Here is a 27,500-nt window from a genome sequence, read left to right as displayed (position 1 = left end):
TTTTGTCAATGTTTAAGTTGAATTTATCTGGAACAGGCTTGTTCTCAACCTATGGAAATTCTCCTTTTTCCAATTAAGAACTGTTGCTCGAAATTACTTGTCTTTTCCAAACTGAAACTGAAACTTATGATACTGTGAACGCTGTCATTGACTAATTACAAAATAATGCTTGATTAGACCACACTTAGAATGTTGTGTCCAATTCTGGTTGCTTCATTAAAGGAAGGATGTCAATACTTTAGAGAGGGTGCAGAGGAGATTTACCAGGATGCTGCCTGCAGGGCTTCTCTTATGAAGAGAGGCTGAGTGAGCTCGGACTTTTCACACTGGAGAGAAGGAAGCAGAGAGGTGGCTTGATAGAGCTGTACAAGGTAATGAGAGGCATAGATCTAGCAGATAGCCAGAGATTTCTCCCCAGGACAGAAATGGCTGTCATGAGGGATCTAAATTTTAAGGTGATTGGAGGAAGGTGTTGGGGAGATGTCAGAGGTAGGTTCTTTACGTAGAGAGTGGTGGGTGCATGGAATGTATGGCCAGTGATGATAGTAGATTCAAATGTATTAGGGACATTTAAGTGACTGCTGGATAAGCACATGGATGGCAGTAAATTGAGGGTTGTGTAGGCTAGGTTGATCTTAGATTCTGAAAATGCTCCGAACAACATCGTGGGCTGAAGGGCCTGTGCTGTACTGTTCTATGGTCTATAATGCTATTTCACCCGTTCAGTCCATGCCAGTTCCCCGTAGAGGAGTTACTCCCATAAATTGTTGGAGTCCTTCAAACTCATTTCATTCTCAAGCATCCATCTAATTTCCTTTAGAAATCTCGGTTCCTCTCCCTGATATTAAGCTATTAAATGTGAAAACTGCAGCATACAAACTCTCCCTCTCAACCCACAGTTCCTCCTTTTGGGTTCAAAGCATTATATTCCTTCCATTCAAATAATTTGCCTATTTTCTCTCAAGCCACGCACAAGAAAAAGTCAAACTTTTCACCCTTGGTCCATGTGTTTGAAAAACTTATTTTGGAGAGTGGTACAGTGCTCTCATTGGGTCTGTACATTTGGGGGGGAAGCTCAACATCTGCTCCCCTTGGGACAGAGAGGAGGGACCGTGGCGCGGCGGATGACTCAGCCAGCGGCGGGGGCGCTAGCGAGCACGGGCTCGGGAGCGGGCGGCTCAGTGCGGTCACGTGAGCCGGAGCTGGTGCTGGAGGAAGCAGCCTCGCTTTGGGGAGAGGGCCACCACCTAGAGAAGGAGCTGAGGGTGAGCAAAGGGAGGTGCCTTGTGTGATGGAGATTTCGTTCTCTTCCTAAGACTCGGCCTGCCGTGGGGCGGGGGGGAAAAAAGCCCTCCTCTTCGTCTGAAACACATAGAGAAACTTGTGTCGGCACCATGTCCAGGGCCGTGATGTCCAGCCAGCAGAAGATCGCCGAGAAATTGACAATCCTGAACGACAGGGGGATTGGTATGCTGACTCGAATTTATAACATCAAAAAGGTAGGTCCTTCCTGACCAAGTGCACTGGAGCTGCCTGAGAGACCGAAAAACGGAACGCATTCATTCCTCAGGCATTGAATGGGTGGGTTTCACTCCCCGACTCATGATTTCATCCAAATTATCCTGGCGATAAATTCACGCACACACCCCTATCAGATGCAATCTATATACTCCACGTCTGGCCTGCAGTTGTTTCACTCAGGCGCCTTCTGCATAAAACCAGTTTTGAGACTCATTTCAGATTGAAATACGGCTGATTTTTTTTTGTCATCGTGTTCCCAAATAATTATATATGTATTTTGTTTTTTTTTCATTGCAGTGCAGTGAGGTAGAAGAGTTAGCATTCGTCTTGTGCGATATTTGAGCCTGTTGCATTCAATGTACTCTTATGCACAATTTTTTTTTGCATTTTATTACGTTGGACTGTTTCTTCGTTCGAGTTAAGTTGAAGTGAATGATGCTTAAGTTACTGCTATCAACTGTCGAAACACGGCAGCAAATTTTGTGGCCGTCACAAATTGTCTCGATCCCTATTTAGTTCGCACCCAAGGAAACACAAATATGCAGTGTAGTCACAGAACATGAAGGAAGATGTGATGGATTCATTTTGTTGGGATTTTTCTTTTAATGTTTTGTGGTGAGTAAATGTAAAGTTGTCTTTTTTGAGTATTAATGAATCAAAACACATCAAACAAAATCAGTAAACCAAAGGATACTGACATTCACCAAGTTTTTTTTATGGCCGGATATATGTGGTTTCTGATTGTTTCACATAGGAAGTGCTACAACAGCATGCACAAATTCTGAACCAACTGCTTTGTGGGATGTATATAAGCTTATTAAAAGGAAAATTTGGTTTGTTTACTCGAGTGGGCGAGTCTTTCACTGGATGAGAATACAGTAGTGTAGTTGCCAATATTCTAAATTGTGGGATGTGACTGGTTTGATGGATTTTGGGAGGGGAGGGAGGAAATAGGGTACTGAAGTATGTTTACGGTATTGTTGTACATTAGCAATATTTGTGACTCTAAAGATATATAACATTTTTGTGTATAATTCAGCAGTTTAATTCCTTCAACCCGAAATCCTGGTATCTTGTCACTTGTGGGTCTTTTTGTCTCTGGGAGTTGTTATAGTAATGTCATAACTTTTAAATAATTTTAAATTGACTGGTATTTCACTAAGTTTCTCTTAATCAGATTGCAAGATTCAGTGCTTGTTTTGTCAAGTGTAATTTATTGAGACAAATTAATTTATTCTTTACAGGTATTTGAGCAAAATTTTATTAAACAAAATTTATAGTCTGATTGGAAGTCGCCTGATTTTGACTCCTTGCCTTGTGCTTTCACTATATTGAAATCCTAATCTAGGCATTTTTGCCAAACTGGTTAAGTATTTTGATATCTTGGCATAATTTAATTTTGGGTTTATTTTCTAAAGGTTTGAAGTAAATGTTTAAGAAAAGCATTCCCCTTCCTTCCTTCCATTACTGCGTTACTGTCTCCCTTGAAAATGTCTTTTAATAACCTCTCCTAGTAGGTTTCTGGTTTTACTTCCTCCTTCTCTCTCCCCCCCCCCCCCCCCCCCCCCCCCCCCAAAACAATAGTTGATTCATGGCTCAAACACTTGTGTTTCCCTGGTGTTCTGGAATTTATTCATATTTATATGCTAAAGGATTGTAGAAATGTGATGTGGCAAATTACATAATTCAAATATTAAAAGAATGGTGATATGTGAAAGCGACTTAGGAATCTTACAATTTTCTAGTTGTTATACGAGTTGTGAGCTTGTTCTTTCGTTTGCACTTACTCCTCCATTCTTGCCAGTAGATGATAATGATGCATCTTCATTGATGAATTTTAAAGTTTTCTTTCTCCGTTTTAATTGTTTCTATAGCCAGCACATACTTATGCCTGTTTTCATTTAGCATTCCTAAATTTAAACCAGTTATTCTGTAACTTCTGTTGTCAAATGCTCAATATGGTGTGGAAGGTTTAAAAAAAAGTATGACAGTGTATATTAACAATGATACTTTATTATTTGCATGAGGAAGTATCGGAACTAGGGAAACTGCGACATCAGTTGGGTTGTCCAGAAGAATTAAGAAATTGAGGTTTTAAATTTGTTATTGCTGAATGCGCTTGATTTACACTTGCATTTAATTTTCTTAATTAAAGTGAGAGATGAGCTTAGAATCTGATATCATTTTATAGTGCTATTCTCAATTGTAGTTGTAATTTAAATTGGTTTAAAAAATTTTCAGATTATTGCATGTTATGTAACTAAACAATCTGCATTTAGCTTAAAATATAAGGCATTTTGAAGGAACTAACAGTCCTACTTCAATAAAAGTTTAGCATATGCAAAACATCAGGTTTAGTGTAAAAATGTTGATACTTTGAGGGTTTTGAAGACATTGAGAACTTGAAAATTGGCTTTGCCAAATTAAGCAGACCAGTATGTGTGGATGATGGTGAAGATTTCATCTTACAGGAGTTGGGAGGTCATATTGCGGCTGTACAGGACATTGGTTAGGCCATTGTTGGAATATTGCGTGCAGTTCTGGTCTCCTTCCTATCGGAAAGACATTGTGAAACTTGAACGGGTTTAGAAAAGATTTGCAAGGGTTGAAGGATTTGAGCTATAGGAAGAGGCTGAATAGGCTGGGGCTGTTTTTCCTGGAGCGTCAGAGGTTGAGGGGTGACCCTATAGAGGTTTATAAAATCATAAAGCATGGTTAGGATAAATAGTCTTTTCCTTGGGGTGTGGGAGTCCTGAACGAGAGAGCATTGGTTTAGGATGAGAGGGGAAAGATATAAAAGAAACCTAAGGGGCAAATTTTTCATGCAGAAGGTGGTGCATTTATGGAATGAGCTGCCAGAGGATGTGATGGAGGCTGGTACAATTGCAACATTTAAAAGGCATCTGGGGATGGGTATATGAATAGGAGAGATTTGGAGGCATGTGGGCCAGGTGCTGACAGATAGGACTAGATTGGGTTGGGATATCTAATCGGCATGGATGGGTTGGACCAAACTCTCTGTTTTTGTGCTGTACATCTCCATGACTCTGCGAGTTTTAGATGAAGCTGAAAATGTGTTGCTGGAAAAGCGCAGCAGGTCAGGCAGCATCCAGGGAGCAGGAGAATCGACGTTTCGGGCATGAGCCCTTCTTCAGGAACTGAAGGGCCCTTCCTGAAGAAGGGCTCATGCCCGAAACATCGATTCTCCTGCTCCTTGGATGCTGCCTGACCTGCGTTTTTCCAGCAACACTTTTTCAGCTCTGATCTCCAGCATCTGCAGTCCTCACTTTCTCCTAGAGTTTTAGATGAACTCAACTTTCAAAGATAAATTGGAAGCTGACCAGTTAAATCTTCATTTATAAGTACTTTCTCTAGATTTTAGCTGCAGAGTGAGTGCAGGTGATGTTACGGTGGTGTAATTAGGTGATCCTAGTGAGTATGGATTCAATCCTGGATGTTCTTAATTTATATATTTGCCAAATCTCCACAAATAATGCTAACATAAATATTTTGGTTATGTAATTTATGGATAGAGTAGTACCAATAATTATTGGTATTTCTTATAAATTGTATTATTTTCCAACTGGCAATAAGGAGCACCAAAAAGATAATTGTTCAAAATTTGTAAAATAATGCAGTGTCCACTTCTACTGTTAATAATTTTACTCAATGTTTTGTAAATATTGTCAGCTCTTAGTGACTTTACTCAACATGTTTTGTAAATATCATCATTATCCAAACATGTAGACCTCCGAATTGTTAAGGGATGTAGGGGAAAGGATAGCAAAGATGATTCTCGACAGGAGCGAAAGTAACAGGGTAGTTGTTATGGGGGACTTTAACTTCCCCAATATTGACCAGGAATACTATAGTTCAAGTAGTTTAGATGGGTCAGTTTTTGTTCAATGTGAGCAGGAGTGTTTTCTGACCCAGTATGTGAACAGGCCAACAAGGGGTGATGCCATATTGGATTTGATACTGGGGAATGAAACCGGCCAGTTGTTACATTTGGAGGCAGGTGAGCACTTTGGCAATAGTGACCACAATTCGGTTGTAAGGTATATATCCAGGGAAAGAGGTATGACGGGGGAAAAGGCAATTATGATGCGATTATGCAAGATTTAGGATGCATAGGATGGGGAAGGAAACTACAAAGGCTAGATACACTTGAAGTGTGGAGCTTATTCAAGGAACAGCTACTGCGGGTCCTTGATAAGTATATACCTATCAGCCAGGGAGGTAGTTGTCGAGAGAGGGAGCCATGGTTTACTAAAGAAGTTGAAGCTATTGTCCAAAGAAGGCTTATGTGAGGATGAGGCATGAAGGTGGTGTTAGGGGGCTTGAGAGTTATAAGTTAGCCAGAAAAGATCTGAAGAGAGGGCTAAGAAGAGCAAGGAGAGGACATGAGAAGTTGTTGGCAGATAGAATCAAGGAAAACCCTAAGGCCTTCTAAAGGTATATCAGGAATAAAAGAATGACTAGAGTAAGATTAGGGCCAATCAAAGATAGTCGTGGGAGTGTGTGGAACCTGGGGACATAGGGGAAGTGCTTAATGAATACTTTCGTCACTGTTCACTTTGGAAAAGGGCAATTTTAGTGAGAATACGGAAATACATGCTACTAGATGAGATGGGATTGCGGTTGACAAAGAGGAGGTTTTAGCAATTTTGGAAGATCTGAAAATAAGACCCCTGGGCTGGATGGGATTTATCCTCAAATTCTCCGGGAAGCCAGGGAGGAGTTTGCAGAGCGTTTGGCTTTGATCTTTATGTCATCATTGTCGACAGAATACTGTCAGAAGACTGGACGATAGCAAATGTTGTTCCCTAGTTTGAGGGTAGATGGGACAACCCTAGTAATTATAGGCTAGTGAGCCTTATTTCAGTTGTGTGGAAAAGGTTATAAGAGATAGGCTTTATAATCATCTGGAAAGAAATAATTTGATTAGAGATAGTCGACACAGTTTTGTGAAGGGTAGCCCGTGCCACACCAACCTTTATTGACTTCTTCAAGAAGGTGACAAAACAGGTGGAAGAAGGCAAGGCAGTTGATGTAGTGTAAATGGATTTCAGTAAGGCATTTGATAATGTTCCACACAGTAAGCTGTTGCACAAAATGCGATGTTTCGGGATTGAAGGTGATTTAGCGGTTTGGATCAGAAATTGGCTAGCTAAAAGAATACAGAGGGTGGTGATTGATGGGAAATGCTCATGCTAGAGCTCAGATCCTTGCAGCAAGAATCTGTTTTGAAGCCAATGCACTTTGTCCTATTTATAAATGATCTGGGCGTAGAAGGATAGGTTGGTAAATTTGCGGATGACACTAAGGTTGGCAGAGTTTTGGATAGTGCCAAAGGATGTTGTGGGTTACAGAGGGACATAGATAAGATGCAGAGTTGGGCTGAGAAGTGGCAAATGGAGTTTAATGTGGAAAAGTGAGAGGTGGTTCACTTCGGAAGAAGTCACAGGAATGCAGAGTATTGGGCGAATGGTAAATTTCTTGCAGTGTAGATGAACAGAGAGATCTTGGTGTCCAGGTGCATAAATCCCTGGAAGTTGCTACCCAGGTTGATAGTGTTGTTCAGAAGGCACATGGTGTGTTGGCGTCTGTTGGTAGGGAGATTGTGTTTTGGAGCCATGAGGTCGTACTTCAGCTGTACAAGACACTGGTAAGGCCGCACCTGGAGAATTACTTATGGTTCTGGTCACTGCATTGTGAAAAGGACATGGAATCTTTGGGAAAAGTTCAGAGAAGCTTTAGTAGGATGTTGCCTGGTATGGAGGGAAGGTCTTATGATGAAGGGGAACTGAGGCTGTTTTCACTGCAGTGAAGAAGGTTGAGAGGTGACTTAATTAATATGTATAGGATAATCAGAGGGTTAGATAGGGTGGACAGTGAGAGCCTTTTTCCTTGGATGATGAAGTTGACACGAGAGGGCATAGCTTTAAATTGAGGGGTGATTAGATTTAGGACAGATAACAAGGGTAGTTTCTTCACTGAGTTGGGGCACGAAACAGCCTGTCTGCAACAGTAGTAGACTAGCTGACGTTAAAGGCATTGGACTTGCAGATGGATAATCATGGAACAGTGTAGGTTAGATGGGCATCAGATTAATTTCACAGATTGGTGCAACAACAAGGGCCGAAGGGCTTGTACTGTGCTGTGATGTTCTATATTTCATGTTAGCCGTGCAGAGCTGGAAATCAATGCAATCTCTTTGTCATTCATACATTTTTGTGAATGTCTCTTTACAAATAATTGAGAGCCAGTGCACGACATTTTTCCTGTCCAGCCCACTTCCCGTGTCTTTTTCTTGCTGAATGTAGCAACCATGTTTTTTTAAAAAAGGTGTTTACCACGACAGTCATTACAGCATAAGAGGCATTTCAACCCATCAAGTTGTGAAAGAGCTCAGGTTACACATTTAACCTAAGTAACATAGTTGTGTTTCTTCAAGAGCCTGAATTTTGATTGTGCTAGGCAGGAAATTTGGAATGAAAGACTTCCTTCTCTGCCAGGTTAGATCAAGGAAGATTAGTGAAATGCTCGCCTGATGTGTCTGCTGAATGGAATGTCAAAACATTTATGAGGAGCCTACCCTTTGAGACATTGGTGGAGAAAGTCAGAAGGAGGTTTGTGCGAAGATTTGTAGCTCGGGTGCTCGTTGTTGTGGTTCTGTTCGCCGAGCTGGAAGTTCCACTTCCAGCTCGGCGAACAGAACCACAACAAAGTCAGAAGGATTTTGTTATTGCGAAAAATATTCATTTAATAATTCCTTAGCAGTAATGTTAATGTTGACAAGTGGATTCTCATTAACCGTCACAAGATCATAGGTTTCAGCACAGGGCTATGAAAATTCATCCAATTGACCAATTCTTCAAACATTTAATAAAATGTAGAATCTTTGAGGCATTTGAAAAAAGAATGCATTGTGCATGTGTGCATAATTGTTTTACATTGGAAACTTAGATTTTTTTCTTAAACAGGATATGGTACTGAATGTAATAAATTCAATAATGTACTGAGTTACTACAGTTGATATAAACTGATGGGTTAAAGGACAGTTGGTAAAGAATGATGAACTCAGACCTGGATGCTATAATTGTCATGTTAGTTTTTAACACGTTTGCAATACTATTTGCATTTACCTCTGTAATGGTGCTCTTTTATGTAGAATTAATTTGATTCTTCCATTTTAAACATTGAAAAATTGAGCAGGTAAAAATACCTTTTTTTTTAAGTCCATTATCTTTTTCAGGTGGATTTAAATATCAAATTTGACTTTCTGTAAGTTCACAATGTTGGATTTTTAAACAGATGTTGCTATTCAGATGTCTGATGAAATATAGCCATGGTCAAAATAGTGAATTTAGTACATTCTTGACTTCAGTTTTGAAGAATAACAAATCAACACCCAGGATTTCCTTTTCACAAAACTTTGAGATTTGTCTGATAACTTCAACTGAGTGCAAAGTCCTTTGTGAATATTTGATTTACACTAGGATTTGCATTTTTGACTGTGCCTGAGGAAATTTGGGCCTGGAAATGGAGCAATTCTAAACATTTTGTAGATAATGAATTAACAATAAACATGTAAATAATATCAAGATCATAATTATTGTTTAATTATGTTACAGCATTGAACTGTGATATTGCATTAAATTAATATAATTTAAAATTAACTCCTTGTTATTTAGTAGTTCTTTGTGATTCTGAAGGTATTAAAATTCTAATCGTTTTGTTAATTTAAGCCAAAATGTTTTATTTCCGTGCTTGGGAAAATAATTGGACTCCGAGTATGAGGTACTCAGAAGCAAAAAAAAAAGCGCTTACCACTGTGTTGCTTTTTTTTTCCCAGTTGAGATCCGGAGACTCCAGGCTGCACAAGGAGATCACAGGCATCCAAAGATATCTGATCTTACATTTATGTCTAAGTTCTGTATTTGGTAACCTACGGTGCATTATTAATGTTTCTGTTGGTGGGAACACTAGTTTACTGGGTAATGATGCTTTCTTTTCTAAGTTCTGTCAAGGAATCTCCAGGAGTGTACTGAAGTAATGTTTACAGAGGCATTCGGGTGATGTGCAGTCAGATGGCCATTTTGTGATGGGCTGAGTGTATTTACAGTTGAAAAGATTATTTTCTTTCCCACTTGTTTGTACTGATGTATTTTTTAAATTAGGAGGTGAGGAGGAAAGGGCTGAAAAAGTGTTGCTGGAAGAGCGTAGCAGGTCAGGCAGAATCCAGGAGCAGGAGAATCGACATTTCGGGCATGATTCTTCAGGAATCCTAAAGAAGGGCTCATGCCCGAAACGTTGATTCTCCTACGACTTGGATGCTGTCTGACCTGCTGCGCTTTTCCAGCAACACTTTTTTTTCAGCTCTGATCTCCAGCATCTGCAGTCCTCACTTTCTCCGTGAGGAGGAAAGATCTGTATTGCAAGTGGATATGAAAATGTAGACAGCCACCACCACCATTTTCAATGCTAGTTTGGTTGGGCTTATCACTCAAATGCGATCCCTATGATGATGCTCTACAGTGTAACTGTGGTGTCCTATCCAGGGCACAAGACTGAACAAAGTTTGTAGACATACTGGATTGCCCAAACACACACTAAACCATCCAATGTCTCCATTTGATTCTCAAGGAATGCAGTACACTACCTTTTTGCACTCGCTTGGTTGCAGGAGTTGTCATAAACGGCATATGTATGCCTTTGGTTCCACTGCAGATTTTTGTTCAGATTTATACCCTTATATTTCAGGAGGGGTAAAGACTTTGCGCAGCAAAACTGTTTACCCACAGTTGGAAGCTTGTTTCGGGAATGCTAGGCTCTGTCTGCATGTTAGTGGGCCTATACATTGCACATCAGGGGGCTCAAACCTCCTTTTGAGTTTGTTTTGAAATATTTTAGCCTGAGATTGACGAGAACCTCCAGCTAATGCCAAACAGATGTCTTGTACTACAAGTTCAGCATAACCTCATTGCTCTTGTACTCTGTGACCCTGTTAGTAAAACCTAGGATGCTGTATGGTTTATTACCTGCTGTCCATCTGGCCTGTCACTTTGATGTATGCACATGTACACCCACATTCCTCTGCTCCTCTTAAGTATTGATCCCCTTTAATTTATATTGGCTGTTAACGTTCTTCCTACCAAAAATGCATCACCTCACGCATTGCTGCATGGAACTTTATCTGCCACTTACCTGCCCACTCAACCGACTTTTCTGTATTCTTTTGGAATTCTACACTGTGCTCTTCACAGTTTACAGTGCTTCCACATTTTATCATCTGCAAACTTTGAAATTGACCTCTGTACGCCAAGAGCAAATTGTTACTATATATCAGGAAAAGCAAAGCTTGCAGGTCCAATGCCTGCCATTGATGCATAGGCTAATGATAATTTTGATGGAATGTACACTGCACAGTTATCACCGAGATCGAAACACCTTCACATCTGAGAGCAACGTTGTGGTCTTTGTGGCACTGCCATTGATAGATTGAGATCAGATCCAGTGGGCCAAAGCTGGGCATCCCCGAGGCACTGAAATCAGCATCAGAATGATATTTTACTGCAGCCTCAAGAATTTCAGTATTCTTTGTATTATGTAAAAAAAATAAGTTTGGATGGGTCCATCACAAAATCAAACCATATCTAGGCATGAAGCCTGGCTTTTTGTAGGAAAATTTGCTATCTTAAGATCTGAAATGGCCAGAACTAGGAGGTTGGTTAACCGCATTCAAGCTCAACATGTGATATTGTTTTCATTCAGTGTAATACAGTGTAAGGAAAATAATGAGTGCACCTGAGTTAAGTGAAATGGGTTTAGATTATAACTGTTGCTCTATATATTTACTTATTTGTATAGTAAATTATTAAGTTCAATTATCTCATTCCAGCTGAGTGTTTTCATTCAGATTTTGTTTAATATCATCCTTCTTAGCACGTGGGCATAATTGGCTAGGCTACCATTAATTGCACATTCATAATTACCTTTTGATTATGTGTGGGCGGACACCTTGCTAAACCGACGGGTAGTACAGTGCACAATATTGATCACCTTACTGAATGAAGGATGTAAATGCATTTGGAAGCAGTTCAGAGAAGGCGAAACAGACTACTCATTGAAATAGAACAAGCTAGGCTTGCATTCACTGTAAAGTTGTCCTGACAAAAACAAACAGATCTTGAGAGATCTTGATGTGGAGAGGTTATTTTTTCTATGGAAACATTCAGAACTACAGTTCCCTGTTTAAAAATCAGTGGGTGCCCATTTAAAAGAGGTGACTAGCATTTTTTGAGGGCTATGAACCTTTGGAACTGTGCTTCCACCATCTTTTCAGGAGGAAAATCCTGGAATAATTTTAAACTTGCAGCTGGATGAATGGTTATAAGGGACAGGTGAGAATGTGAATTTGAGGTTACAATCCGATTATACAAGGTCTTAATGAATAGTGAAGCAGACATAAGTAATGGAGTAGCAATGTTGTATGTTGTGAGGCCCCATGAAATGGCAGTGTGGTTGCAAAGTGAGTAGAGGTGTCTGTGGGCAGGTGGATTAAGGAAGAGATTGGAAGGCCATGAACTCAGAGCAAAGTGTAAGGAATTGCAATGGAACCTGAAATCATCTGGGGTGAGATCCCCTGAAGTAGATGCTGAGGGGAGAAAGCAGTTAGTGCATAAGAACTGCACCACCATCACTACCATGCTTTGGCAGTGCAAGCCATGAAAGGTGCAGCTCAAGGTGGAGGACTTACTGAGCAGGAAGGTGCCAGTAAGAAACATCTTTGTGAGGTGTCTGTCATGGTGTAATGTTGATGCATTTTTCATTTAATAACCAGCTCATGGATCTTGAGGCTTTGTTGGATGATGGTATGTTGGTTTTCATTACAATGGGCTGGATTTTCTGAGGATCAGTAATCACTGGCCATATTGCCACTACATTCAGACTTGTATGTGAAGAAAAGGCTCCATGTTTCCAGCAGGAGATTCAAGTCATTGCTCCTGCATGAATTCAGAGCATCCTTCAATCCAAGTATGGGCTCACAGTGCTAAATAGTCTGTCAGGTAAGCAATACTCCCTTTTTCATAGCAGGGGTTGCTGGTTCCTTGTCTTTGCTGCTGAACATTTCAGACCCTTAGCCACCTCTTGAAAGGGTAACTGCAAAATGAGAGTGTGAGGTGGATAGGCTGCCATGATGCAACATAGAAAGGGCGTCATGTATGTGAGTGTGTAGGCTAAATTGGGGAGGATTAATATTGCGATGTTAAGGTCTTGAGGTTGTACAGTTTGGAGTAAGTTGGAATTCAGTTTAATATTTGTCCAGACATTGGATTAGATTAGATTACTTACAGTGTGGAAACAGGCTCTTCGGCCCAACAGGGGTCCACACTGACCCGCTGAAGCGCAACCTACCCATTCCCCTACATTTACCCCTTTACCTAACACTACGGGCAATTTAGCACGACCAATTCACTTGACCTGCACATCTTTGGACTGTGGGAGGAAACCGGAGCACCCGGAGGAAACCCGCGCAGACATGGGGAGAATGTGCAAACTCCACACAGTCAGTCGCCTGAGTCGGGAACTAGTTGGACTAGTTCTTAATTGACTAACTTTTCCTGAGTAACTCTTAAACTGGTGTGGAATCTGCCCCATTCTGTGATCAACTAAACACTTTAGGTGAGCTGCAGCTGCAGGAGAATTGCCCATCAGTACCTTCAATTTCCCAGGCCGTTCCCTTAGAGCCTGCTATATGAGGAATCCTACAGGGTCTTTACCCACTGCAGAAACGACTGTGGTTATTGGAAAATCTGAGCCTTGTATGTTGTTACATACTTTTCTTGAGGTAGCTATTATGATGCCATTGTGTCAGCATTGGTTTGTGGTGATTTTGGCAAGTGAGCACATGATCTGTGATTTGACAATAAATCGCATTTGAAATACATAGGATTGTAAGCTCGAGTGTTAAAAGTCAATTTGTATTCATTTCAATTTAAACTATGAACAAGTCTTTGAAGAATGGATATTTCTGAGTCCTGTTAGTTGTTTCTAAATTGTTATGCCTTTCCTTGCAATCATTTCAATTTTGTGTTCTTGGAATGTTGTCACTCGGCTGAAAGTTGGAGCTTAGTCATAGGCAGGCATGTCTTGTTTTCCATTAAAACTATTGGACTAATGTACTTCTGATTTTTTTTCTTCAGCTTTCTCAAGACCATTTGTTTAATAGTTGAACAAATGTTTGTCAATGTAGTTTTATATTTTATGTCTTGCTAGCAGTGTAGAAGAGAAAGAGATGCTAGGTACACATGTAAACTTTGCCAAATTAATTTCAGATTTCAGAAAGGACCTTTTGCTGGAATTGCAAAGCCACAGTTAGAATAGGAAAATGCAGGAAGCTTATGAGAATCACTTCATAGCTAAAGATGTATCTGTGGGAAACAGGATACAATTTTTCTACCATCAGTGCTTATTCTAGGGCCATTTGGAGCTATTCAATAAAAACCTGTTGTATCTGAGCAGAAATAGGTATTTAAACTAGAAAAGAATGTAATTGGAAAAATAAAACTGATGAGGATTAGTCAAAGTAAATTAGGATAATCCTACAGAAAACCATTAAACAAGATAAGATCATGTTAAATTATCACATTAATCTGTAAAATAAAGTGGATATGACATCAGTATAAAAAGCGGATTGAATGATTTTCTCCAGGAATAAGTAACTGTCTATGAAATAAATGTAAGAGTTTTGGAAGTAAGATGAGTGAACTGGGAACAATTATTTTCATAGGACTATTGGTGTTAACAATTTTAACACAAACTTGGCAGCAAATTGGGCAAACACGAAACCTTGACATTCTTTCTTCGTAATTCCTGATATGGCCTTCTTTTAAATTTGATATACCCTAACTCTCATGAAGTGACATACTAATTTTCTGTACCACTGAAATCTGAGTTTAAGTATGCATATTTAGGATTAGGGTGGTTATGCTGGAACTGTATAAAACACTAGTTGGGCCACAGCTGGAATTTTAAGAGCAGCTCTGAAATCGACATTATAGGAGGGATGTGACAGCACTGGAGAGAGTGCAGAGGACCAATATGTTGCTTGGGCTGGAGAATTTTAGTTATGAAAAGGGATTCGCAAGCCAAGGTTGTTTTCCTTCTAAGGAAATTGAGGGGCTACACAGAAGAATTACCTCTTCCCCCTTTTGTTGGAGGGATCAGTGATGAGGTGGCATAGATTTAAGGTAAGGAGCAGGAGGCTGAGAACAGATGTAAGGAAAACGTTTTTCTGAGGGTGCTGGAGGCCTGGAACTCTCTACCTATAAGGGTGATAGAGGCAGAAGCCTTCATAGCATTTAGGTATTTTTGATGTACACTTGCGATACCAAGGCATACAAGGATAATGAGCCAAATGCGAGAGAATGGGATCTGAATATTAGTTGTAGCTGTTTTAGACTGGCACATACTCAAGCTGAAAAGTCTTTTTGTGTGCTGTAGATGTGTGCTACTCAATGATATAAGTCACACAACATCAGGTATAGTCCATTGGTTTCTTTGGAAGCACTAGTTTTCGGAGCACTGTTGGTTGTGGAGAATAAGATTATAAGACACAGAATTTATAGCAAAAGTCTACAGTGTGATGTAACTGAAATGATATATTGAAAAAAGATCTGATACCAACATGGTCATTCTAAAAAATGAGACATAACAAACTATCCAGGTCTTTTTGGAGAGGGAGTAGCAACATTGGTAAACAGTGAAACTTGCATTAGATGTGGCTGATTACAAAGAAGGGGCATGAATATGTTGGCATTTTAGAAAACTGATTATTATGCCAGTAATGCTGACCTTACATTTAGGCAAAGGAAATGGGAAAGACATACAGCCGTATTGAAGAGGGGAATTGAAGTAACTAAATTACTATTCTGTAAGACTTTAATTGTCCAATTATCAATTAGGACAGAACATGACAAGGTGACGAAAGGATTGGAATTCATAAAATATAGATGGGAATTTTTCCTTCATGAACTAACACCACCACCTCACCATTTTACATTTCCTGTATCCTTTCGAAAGGTCATTTACCCTTAATATTTACTTCCCAGTTTTGGTCTCCCTTATAGCCATAACATCTCCCATTAACATTTTTTGTGCTATGAATTTATTTATTTTATTCTCAATGTTATATGCAAGTAAAGAGCCATTAATTTTGATTTTTTAATATTAAAATTCAGCTATTTTCTACGTCATAGTCCTAGAGTTGTATAGCATGGAAACAGACCCTTCATCCTTGTAGACCAGATATCCTAATTAAATCTAATCCCATTTGCTAGCATTTGGCTCCTATTCCTGTAAACCCTTCCTAATCAAAAATCCATCCAGATGCCTTTTACTGTTATAATTGTACCAGCCTCCACCACTTCCTCTGGCAGCTCATTCCAAATGCACAACACCCTCTGTTTAAAAAAGTAGCCCTTTAGGTCCCTTTTTAAATCTTTTCCCTCTCACCTTAACCTATGCCCTCTAGATTTGGAGTCCCCCACCCTTGAGAAAAGACCTTGGCTACTCACCCTATCCACGTCTCTCATGATTTTATAAATCTCTATAAAGTCACACCCTCAGCCTCTGACGCTCCAGGGAACAAAAACCCAGCTTATTCAGCCTTTCCCTATAGCTCAAACCCACAGTCCTGACAAAATCCTTGTAAATCTTTTCTGAACCCTTTCAAGTTCCACAACATCTTTCCGATAGGAAGGAGACCTGAATTACACACATTGGTTCGACCACTGTTGGAATAATGTCCTGCACAGCCACAACATGACCTCCCAACTCCTGTACTCAATACTCTGACCAATAAAGGAAAGCATACTGAATGCCACCTTCACTATCCCATCTACCTGCAATTCCACTTTCAAGGAGCTATGAACCTGCACTCCAAGGTCTCTTTGTTCAGCAACACTCTCTAGGACCTTACCATTAAGTGTATAAGTCCTGCTAAGATTTGTTTTCCCAAAATGTCGCACCTTGCATTTATCTGAATTAAATTCCATCTGTCACTCCTTGGCCCATTTGCCCATCTGTTTAAGTCCTGTTATATTCTGATGTGATCTTTGCTGTCAACTACACCTCAAATTTTGGTTTTATCTTTAAACCTGCTAACCATATCTCTTACATTCACATCCAAATCATTTTATATAAATGACGGAAAGCAGTGGACCCAGCACCAATCCTTGTGGCACACCGCTGGTCACAGGCCGACAGTCTGAGAAATAACCCTCCACCACCACCTTCTACCTTTGTCTTCTACTTTTGAGCCAGTTCTGTATCCAGATGGCTAGTTCTCCCTGTATTCCATGTGATCTAACCTTGCAAACCAACGACCATGAGGAACCTTGTCGAGCACTTTACTGAAGTCCATATGGATCACATCCACCAGTCTGCCCTCATTAATCCTCTTTGTTACTTCTTCAAAAAACTCAATCAAGTTGTGAGACATGATTTCCCACATGCACAAAGCCATGTTGACTATCCCTAATCAGTCCTTGCCTTCTCAAATACATGTAAATCCTGTCCCTCAGGATTCCCTCCAACATCTTGCCCACCACAAGCTAACCGATCTATTGTTCCCTGGCTTGTTCTTACCACTCTTCTGAAATAGTGGCACCACATTAGCCAGCCTCCAGTCTTCCAGCACCTCACCTGTGACTATGAATTATGCAAAGATGAGCAGTATTATAATGAAGAAAAGGATAATTTTTATTGTTTAAGCTATTGGAAAGTGCCAGTGCATAATCAAATAAACCATTAGAGCCTGAGGGAGGTGATATCGAAAATTGATTCTGTTTCTATTGAATCTACTTATTTGCTGTGAAAGAATGGAGAGTCATTTTTTGATAATGTAGTACCTATTTTTAAAAAAGCAGACAGAGAATGCAGCTGCCTAACTCCAGATCAGTTAGATTAACAGCTGTAAGGAAACTATTTTGTTCAGATAATTGAGTATTTGGTAAATTGATTAAATGCCTTTCCTCTGGAGTTGGGAGGTTTTAAAGTCTGCTCCCTGTTCAGGAGACTGCACGAGCACACATCATGCGAGACCCTGCCCCCAACCCCGTCGAAGACTGCCACCCCCCCCGGAGCAGCCAAACTTTTTTTAATTTCAAAAATATACTTTATTCATAAAATAATTTGATGGTCTGTACTGTTGGTCATGCCATACATACGTAAATATTTGCATACGGAAATCAGAATTTATCATTTTTATATACAGGTCTGTACATTTATCAATCATATATCCATATATTTAGCTGAGGCGTCAGCAGAGCCCAAATGACTGCGTGGGCCCCCTGTTCTTCTCAGACAGGCAGATGTTACACTGTGGTCTTTCCTCACCGCACCTTGGCGGCAGCAGCCCCAAGCTTCAGCGCGTCACTCAACACGTAGTCCTGGACCTTGGAATGTGCCAGTCTGCAACACTCAGTCGGGGTCAACTCCTTCAGCTGGAAGATCAACAGGTTTCGGACCGCCCAGAGAGCGTCCTTCACTGAGTTGATGATCCTCCAGGCGCAGTTGATGTTCGTCTCGGTGTGCATCCCGGGGAATAGGCTGTAGAACATGGAGTCCCGCGTCATGGCGCTGCTCGGGACGAACCTCGACAAACACCACCGTATTCCTCTCCAGACTTGTTCTGCATAGACACGTTCCAGAAGGAGGTGTGTGACAGTCTCGTACCCCCCGCAGCCACTTCGAGGGCAGCATGCGGTGTGGCTGAGAGTCCGGGCGTGCATAAAGGATTTCACAGGCAGAGCCCTTCTCACCACCAGCCAAGCCATGTCTTGGTGCTTGTTGGAAAGTTCTGGCGATGAGGCATTCTGCCAAATGACTTTGACAGTCTGCTCGGGGAACCGCTCGATAGGATCCGCCCTCTACTTTTCCCGAAGGGTCTCAAGGACACTACGTGCTGACCACTTCCTGATGGACTTGTGGTCAAAGGTGTTTTTCTTCATAAACTTCTCCACGAAGGACAGGTGATACAGAACGGTCCAACTACTCGGAGAGTTCTGCAGCAGCGAGGCCAGGCCCATCCTTCGCAACACCGGGGACAGGTAGAACCTCAGTACGAAGTGACACTTGGTGTTTGTGTACCGGGGATCCACGCACAGCTTTATGCAGCATTGGGTGTATTATTTCCCCCCGTTGCCCAGATCTTTATACTTCTAGTCCCTTTGGACCCGGTCCATCTTTGATCTCCATATAAACTGGAAGATGGCCCGGGTGACTGCAGTGGCACAGGTTCTGGGAATAGGCCAGACCTGTGCCATGTATAACAGCAATGATAGTGCCTCACACCTGATGACCAGTTTTTTCCCGCAATGGAGAGTGACCGTAGCTTCCATCTGCCCAGTTTCTGCCTCACTTTGCTGATATGCTCCTCCCAACAGCCCCCCCCCCCGTTACCGAAGAGCATGGCTTCACTCTTGCCTCAGTTTACCTTGGCCCCCGTGGCCCGTTTGAACTGGTCACATATGCACTTGAGTCTGTGCACGGACAGCAGATCTGAGCAGAAAACGGCGACGTCATCCATGTACAGGGAGGCCTTAACCTGCAGGCCCCTGCTGCCAGAAATAGTCACCCCTCTCCGGCTCTCATCCTTCCTGGTGGACTCTGCAAATGGCTCTATGCAGCACACAAACAAGGCAGGAGAGAGAGGACAGCCCTGCCTGTCTCCAGATCTGACTGGGAAGCTATCTGATTCCCACCCATTGATTGAGACTGCACTGACAATGTTGGTGTAGAGCAGTCTGATCTCCGGGGTCGGTGATTCACCCTGACCAAACCTGTGCTGTACCGGGCAGGAAGATCGCTGAGAGTCTCGCACTCCTCAGGGATACGATCGCCTACGTGCAGGACAGAGGGTTGGACACCTGCCTGATCAGCCTGGATCAGGCAAAAGCCTTTGACAGGATATCACACACGTATATGAGATATGAGAGATGTCCCCCCCCCTCCGCCCCCCCACCTTGAGCAGCCAGACAGGACACCAATTACAAGACGGCTGCTGCTGCCTTTGTGGGGTAAGTCTCCAAGTATCATGCACACAGCCCCACACACACAACTTTTTACTGCAACTTTTTGACAGGTTCCACGTTTGCCCTGTACAGAACAATGTTGGTGAGATTATCTGGGGAAGCAGGGTTTAGAGTACACCCCTCTGTAGAACTCCACGGAAAGTGTGGAGTGTGGGGGGAGAAGAGAGAGCGGGCGGGAGGCCACTCATTTGGAGACGGTGCCTGTTTAATCACTAAACAAAATCACTTGGAAACACGTCTTTGATGTAATGTTTCTGTCGGGACCTCAATCTCCTTCGGATAATCTGATATTTGGATAATCGAGGTTCCTCTGTACTTGATTTGGTACTCGACACAAAGAAAATGTGACTTATTTCAATTGAAAATAGCTGCTAAGAGTTGATGTGCAAGAAGTTTTAGAGTATATCATGCATTTGTGAATTTAGCGTGTAGGTCTTACTGGTATTGAGCATTATTTTCATTGTAGAGAGGAAGTCAGCTCTATTTTGAGAAAAACAAAGCTAGATTCCAAATTGTAATATTTCTGTGGAATACACAACTTACATGTGGTTCTTGATTTATGAACACTCAACTTATGAGCACTCAAATGAGATTCAAAGATCTGATGTGAACATTTGCTCATACTTAGGAAAGGCTATTTTATATTGTACTGTATTGTATTGTACTATATTGTGTTCTGGTTTGTGCACAAATAGATTTGCGAACATAGCCGAGAACTGAACCCATTTGTAACCCAGAAACTGCCTGTAATGAATCCTGACTATTTTGTTACTATCCTAGCAAGGTCAGTGCAATATAGTTCATCAGTTAGTGTTAAGTTCAAAAACAGCTCCCCTGTCAATGGAAGGTTTTTTTTCTAAAAGAACCTGTCCTTGGGTCAGTTACAAAGGAGATTAACCAGAGTGGTCTCGGGATGAGGGGACTTATAGTTTTAAGAGTAGGTTATAGAAGCTAGGTAGTTCTCCATGGACGAATGGAGATTTAAAGATTTGATAGAGGTGGATTAGATTATGACAGGTTTAGATAAGATATTTTAAAAATTGTATCCGTTAGCTCATAATATATGATCTGTGGTACACCGATATAAGGTTTAGAGCAAGAGCTATAGGATGGATATGGTGCAGGCAAAATTGGAGAAAACCTTGCACACCATATGCTAATGACTTGGGAAATGTTGCTTTGGGATGGAGAGGAATTGCAAGTGGTAAATATATTGGACAGGTACTTGAGCAAGATAAGTGTACAGGATTAGAAAGTGAATGGGACTGAAGTTCAAGGTTTGCGTGAGGATTTGTCGCTCAGGTGCCAGCTGTTGTAGTTGTGAATATGTTCACCAAGCTGGGAGGTTGATTTGCAGACATTTTATTCCTTGTGAAGGTGACAACTTCAGTGCTTTGGAGCCTCCTATGAAGGGCTCCTGTACCGTCTTCTAGAATTTATTTGGTTCCGTTCCTTCTACTTCCAGTTGCTGATTCCAGTTGTTCGTTGTATTGGCCAGTATATCGGGTCCAGGTCGGTGTGTTTTTTGATGGAATCAGTGGATGAGTGCCATGCTTCTAGAAATTCTCTGGCTGTCCTCTGTTTGGTTTGTCCTATGATCATTGTGTTGTCCCAATCGAATTTGTGGTCCTTGTCATCTGTGTATGTGGCGACAGGAGGCTCCAAAGCACTGAAGATGTCATCTGGATAGGGGACGAAACGCCTGCAAATCACTTCCTAGCTCAGGACTGAAGTGCATGAAACTAGTTTGTTTAGCTTGAGTTTGGTGTGGTCTTTTGAATATAACTAGTGAACTGTAAATGGCCTATTGAACTGAACTGGAATTCTTCTGTCACTTTGTGAAATGAGAATGTTGAGATTACAAAAATTAGCTGGGTTGGGTCGTGTTAGAATAGAATGCTATGCCTATTGATTAGAAATAAGTTCAAAATATTAAGTAATCAGTAAACATCCCATGTTAAAGAATAAATACAGGGCACCAAACAGTGTGTGGCTTGACCTTCTTGATGGCGTTTGGTACTTTACATATAATGGCAATGTTGCTGTGGGAGTTTAAGCAGCAGCTTCAACACTGCATCTTTTGAGGAAAGTGTATTTTCAATACAGTTTGGGAAATTGAGAAAAAGCTGGTAAGATCCAGAATAAAGATTGAATGTGTGATGAATCATACTCACCAATCCACATGCAACACTAGTTTTAAAGAACACAACTAATTATAAGTTTTTCTCCCTGTTAAGTTAGGCTTTTTTGTTTCAGTGTACGAAAGTTGCTTTATTGTTTGAAGAGTAAAGCTCCAGTAAATGAGACTTTTTTCAGCAACATCTGGAAATAACTTGTACTCATTGAATTAGTTTAATTTACAGTTTCAAGTTCAGAGGCATCAAATATTGCCAATGGAAGTGGCAATTACTTCAAGATTTTAAGGTAGTTCAGTACATGCAGGAAGATATCTTGAAGGTTTTTGTTGTCTTAAGACATTGGCCTTTGATGTTTGTGTTTTAATTAGTTGTGACCATGTGAGTATTTCACAGCAAAAAAAACGCAAGCAGACTACACATCTTGAGTTGCACTGACTTGCACGTTGTTGTTGCAATAATGAAATAATAAATGATTAGAAAGATTTGAGCTAATTACAGTCTGGATTACAATCAACTTGTACAAGCCTATTTATTAATGTTGCTGCTGTTATTAAGAGGAGTTGGCTGATATCCTCTTGATATCTCAAAGCGGGATGGTATGGAGAATTTTATCTATATTTTGAAGTAATTACAAATTACTTGATTTCACTTATGATGTACTAATCCATTCATAGCCTAATTAATGCTTTACTAACCATATCCAGAGTAATATGGGAGACCTCATTACATCCTCAAATAAGTCTAAAATAAAAAAAGTCCTGTCTGTGGCTGTTCCTGGAGTGTTTTAAAAATAGATTTTCCAACAGCTTCCTCATCACAGTTTGTATGCTATCTTTCCCTGTATTTTGCTAAACATTAAAAAAAATCTCATGAGCAAAAGTACTTTCCCATTTTCAGCAGGAAAACAAATGAAATGACAGACTGTGATTGACTTACTGAATCTTTCATTTCATTTAAGTATTTGAGAAATAACATTTGGAAGCGAATTATCTTCCTGTCTTGAACTTCAATTCATCTGCTACTTTGTGTTGGACAGAAGGATGCTATGGTCAATTGAGCTAACAACATATGAATCCCCTCTTTCCCCACCCCCCAATTATAGAATTTAAAGGTGCCGAGTAAACTAACTTACTGTCTTTGAGATTGTGATGAAGATATTTAGGAGATCAGTCATTGCATTATTTTCCAGAGCTTAACTCCCTTTATGTTACTGAAAACAGTATGTAACTATACTTTATCAATATTTTGAATGATGTGTTCCGTCCAATTTTTAATCTGCAGGTTGTCCACTGCAAAACCATAGTGTCAATCAACATGCATTAGCAATGGACAGCTTATGCATTAATATGCCTGTAAAACCTACAATCTGTGCCTCTAATGTTCCTGAGAAATTTCAGAATCTCAATTATATAATAGAACTTGATTTAGCTACTCATTAAGTGACTTGTCTTTACTGATGCAGAGTTTCTACCAAAGTATCAAATCCAGTACTTTTAGAATCGTACACTACTTTAATATTATTCAGTAAAATGTGGTTTTATTAAAAGCAATCAGAGTTTTAAAGATCTCCATTAACTTGAAGTACATTACTGTTAAAAAGAAGTCATGTTATAATCACTTGTGTTAAAGACAACTTACGATCAATAAGTAATATATTATCCAGTATGCATATGCTAGTTTGTGACGTGTATATGTTCACTGACTAAAATTTGAGGGTAACTGTTCCTTTTCTTACGCCTTATTGGGATTTCATGTCCTTGCTATGTGCTGAGTAATTTAGAGGAAATCCCAATTTCACCATGTACCCACAATAAATGAACATATGATAGGTTTCCTTAATTTGTACTTTGCCTTGAATCCCAATGGGCTTTTATTTTTATAACCTATTTGTGACTTATGGGACTTATCATCTGCTTTGGTGAAATCCATCTGGCATTGATGTTGCAATAATGATGTAATACTTGAGAAAGATTTGAACTAATTACTATCTGGGTTACCAGCAATTTATGCTAGCCTATTTATTAGCATTGCTACCATTACTGATACACTCTTGATAATTTTTACATAATATGCCTGTATTATTCTCAGAAAGCAGGATGATATGGAAAATTTTTATCCTTGCTTTAATGTCATTATGTAATTACAAATTAGTTAAATTCACTTTGGAAATAGTGATCTATTCACACTCTAAATAATACTATCCTAACAATATCAAAAGTATTATAGCTGAATATGGGAGACCTCATTGGATTTTCAAAGTAGCCTAAAACATAAAATGCACTACCCCCATTTGTCCTCCTTATTGCTTCTCAAAAATCAGTCATATTGACCAGATGTGATCTTTCATTCATCAGTTTGTGTTGACTATCTTTCATTAATCTTTCTAGATGAAAATATATCCTGCCCCTCAATTTTTTTCCAATTCCAAGATTAGACAGATTCTTAAGCAATCATACAAATGTTTATTGTACTCCAGTGGTTGACACCACATGTGTAGCCAGATAGGACCAGAAAATGTTGGTCTGAGACTCCAATGTCTCGTCTCTTTTGATTCCCTTAACAAGTTAGTGAATTTCATCCTGCCCTGGGAATTTATCCACTTTTAGAAATGTTCAATCCCTTTGTATTTTCTGCCTCCCAATGTCCATTTCATCTAATATTTTACAGTCTTTGTCCTTGATTGTAATGTCTGTGTTGTCCCTCTGTTTTGTGAAAACAGACACAAGCATTCATTAAGAATCATATCAACTTACTGTATCTCCACACAGAGGACTGATTAGAGAATATCATAGTAACATTTCTGTTCTTTAATTATCCATTTGCAGTTGTTGTATTTTAAAATATTTTTTGGGTTTCCTTTATTTCACTTGTCAAAATTATTCCCGCCCTCTCTTTGCTTTCTGAATTTCCTTGACACTTTTTATAATCTGGGTTTTAAACATCGTTAGCCTTCTTTATATTCTCCTTTAAATGGCGATGTGCCTGTGGATTTAGTCCTCCCTGTTCTGAATCTTCACCATCTCTCCTTGACTATCCCTCATTGATCTGACACTGATTTATCTTTAACAACTGTTTCCAGTCCACTTGGCTAAATCACTTTCTGGTTTTGGTAAAGTTAGCTTTCCCCACTAAGAAATTTTATTAATAGCACAGAACTTGAGCATTATTAAAAGGAGACTAGAAATTGATGCTTTTAATCTTCATCATCAAATCTAAGATGCACAAAACAGACTTAATAGGTTTAAATAAATGTTCAATGTACAGAATGAAGGATTCCTTCACGTTTGCTAAAACCATACATCACTACATACTGAAAGTAATAGCATGTCTGTGTTCTGTTTCAACATTATCAACTTATTTGCCAGCTCATCACTCAAATAAGCCATTGACATCTGTACTTTGACATTATTTTGTGGCAACCTAAGTGCACCACCTGTATCTGAATATGTTCATCAAACTCATGAACCTTTTGGTGCATTTGCAATATTTCAGTTTGCAGCCACACTAAAGAATTTCTTGACAGTTTAATAGACTCGATCCTTTACTCAAATTCACAATTAGAATGGAGCAGTCAGTTCAATTCCTTAACGTATTAGTGAAATCAGAAAATTCTTAGCTTTTATCGACTGAATTAACTACTGATTGATGTACATATTGGGATTTCTACAATTCTATAAATTCCAAGATCAATCTCACTGGCAACCTCCAAGAATAGGACTCCAGCCATCTGCTGACTGTAAGCCTGATAGTGAGATTGGGCATATCAAAACTATCTTGTGTAATAACAAGTGTGCTGAAATCATCATTTGTATAGTCAGCGTGACTAAGGGGAAGCATAGGCAGGGATCAGAGGAGGAATGCAGAGGGACTGGTGGTCTGAGGTGTTTTAATGTAAGAAGTATAATAGGTAAGGCAGATGAACTGAGGGCTTGGATTAGTCACTGGGAATAACTATTACTATTACTGAGACTTATTTGAGAGAAAGGCATGATTGGCAACTAAATATCCCAGGATAGCAATGCTTCAGGTGAGATGGAGATGTAGGTGAAAGGGGTGGAGGAGTTGCATTACTGGTCAGAGGGGATATCTCAGCTATGCTGAAGGAGGGCGGTATGAAAGACTTGAGCAGTGAGGCAATATGGGCAGAGCTCAGAAATAGGAAGGGTGCTATAGCAATGTTGGGATTGCACTACAGGCCTTCCAACAGCGAACATGAGATAGATGGACAAATATATAGGGAGATCATGGAAAGATGTAGGAGCAAAAGGGTGGTGGTGATAGAAGATTTTAGTTTTCCCAAAATTGACTGGGATTCACTTAGTGTTAGAGATGTGGATGGAGCAGAACTTGTAAGGAGCATCCAGGAGGGTTTTCTCAATCAGTATGTAAATAGTCCAACTTGGGAGTGGGCCGTACTGGACCTGGTGTTGGGAAATAAACCTGGCCAGGTGTTTGACGTTTCAGTAGGGGATTACTTTGGGAATAGTGATCACAGTTCCATAAGGTTTAGAATGCTTGTGGACAAAGTTGAGAGTGGTCCTAAAGGAAGAATGCTAAATTGGGGGAAGGCCAACTATACCAAAATTTGGCAGATGTTCGGGGATGTAGATTGGGAGCAGCTGTTTGAAGGGAAATCCACATTTGATATGTGGAAGGCTTTTAAAGAGGGGCTGATTATAGTTCAGGAGAGGTATGTTCCTGTGAAAATGAGGGATAGAAATGGCAGGATTAGGGAACCGTGGATGACAGGTGAAATTGTGAGACTAGCTAAGAGGAAAAAGGATATCTACATAAGGTCTAGGCGACTGAGGACAGACAAAGGTTTGGAAGTATATTGGGAAAGTAGGACCAATCTGAAACAAGGAATTAAGAGGGCTAAATGGGGACCTTGAGATATCCTTGTAGAAGGGTTAAGGAAAACCCTGAAGTATTTTATTCATATGTAAGGAGCGAGAGAGTAACTAGGGAGATAGGGTTGGGCCACTCAAGGACAAAGGAGGAAAGATATGAGTCAGAGAACATAGGTGAGACTCTTAACGAGTACTTAGCATCTGTATTCATGGAGGAGAGGGACATGGCAGATGTTGAGGTTACGGATAGATGTTGGATTAGTCTAGGTCAAGTCGACATGAGGGCGGAAATGTTGGGTATTCTAAAAGGCATTACGGTGGACAAGTCCCCAGGTCCGGATAGGATCTATCCCAGGTTACTGAGGGAAGTGAGAGGAAATAGCCGGGGCTCTGACATATCTTTGCAGCATCCTTGAACACCGAGGAGGTCCCAGAGGACTGGAGAATTGCTAATGTTGTCCCCTTGTTTAAGAAGGGTAGCAGGGATAATCCAGGTAATTACAGACCTGTGAACCTAATGTCACTGATACGACAACTGCTGGAGAAGAAACGGAGGGGATAGGATCTATTCCCATTTGGAAGAAAATGGGCTTACCAGTGATAGGCAGCATTGTTTTGTGCAGGGAAAGTCATGTCTTACAAACCTCATAGAATTCTTTGAAGTAATGACAAAGTTGATTGAGGGAATGGATATAGATGTCATATTCATGGACTTCAGTACGGTGTTTGATAAGTATGGTATGCTGATGAAGAAGGTGAAATCACATGGGGTTCAGGGTGTTAGTTAGATGAGTAGAGAATTGGTTGCCAGCAGGAGACAGCAGTAATGGAAGGAAGTGTCTCAAAATGGAGACCTTTGACTAGTGGTATTCCACAGAGATCTGTGCTGG

At 40.3% G+C, this 27,500-nt stretch overlaps 1 protein-coding gene across 1 annotated transcript in view; it reads left to right on the top strand.

Moving 5' to 3' along the window:
• The first annotated feature begins 1,196 nt into the window (after nt 1–1,196).
• nckap1 (NCK-associated protein 1) overlaps nt 1,197–27,500 on the top strand; it is a 201,914-nt gene continuing 175,610 nt past the window's right edge. Inside the window, exon 1 of the mRNA XM_060827346.1 lies at nt 1,197–1,499. Within this exon, the coding sequence (XP_060683329.1) occupies nt 1,395–1,499 (105 nt within the window). The 5' untranslated portion in view covers nt 1,197–1,394. The remainder of the gene's footprint in view (nt 1,500–27,500) is intronic.

The sequence above is a fragment of the Hemiscyllium ocellatum genome, chromosome 7, assembly GCF_020745735.1.
Source record: "Hemiscyllium ocellatum isolate sHemOce1 chromosome 7, sHemOce1.pat.X.cur, whole genome shotgun sequence".
In the NCBI taxonomy this organism is placed as follows: domain Eukaryota; kingdom Metazoa; phylum Chordata; class Chondrichthyes; order Orectolobiformes; family Hemiscylliidae; genus Hemiscyllium; species Hemiscyllium ocellatum.
Note: the sequence above shows the minus strand (reverse complement) of the source record. Positions and strands in the feature narration are given on the sequence as shown.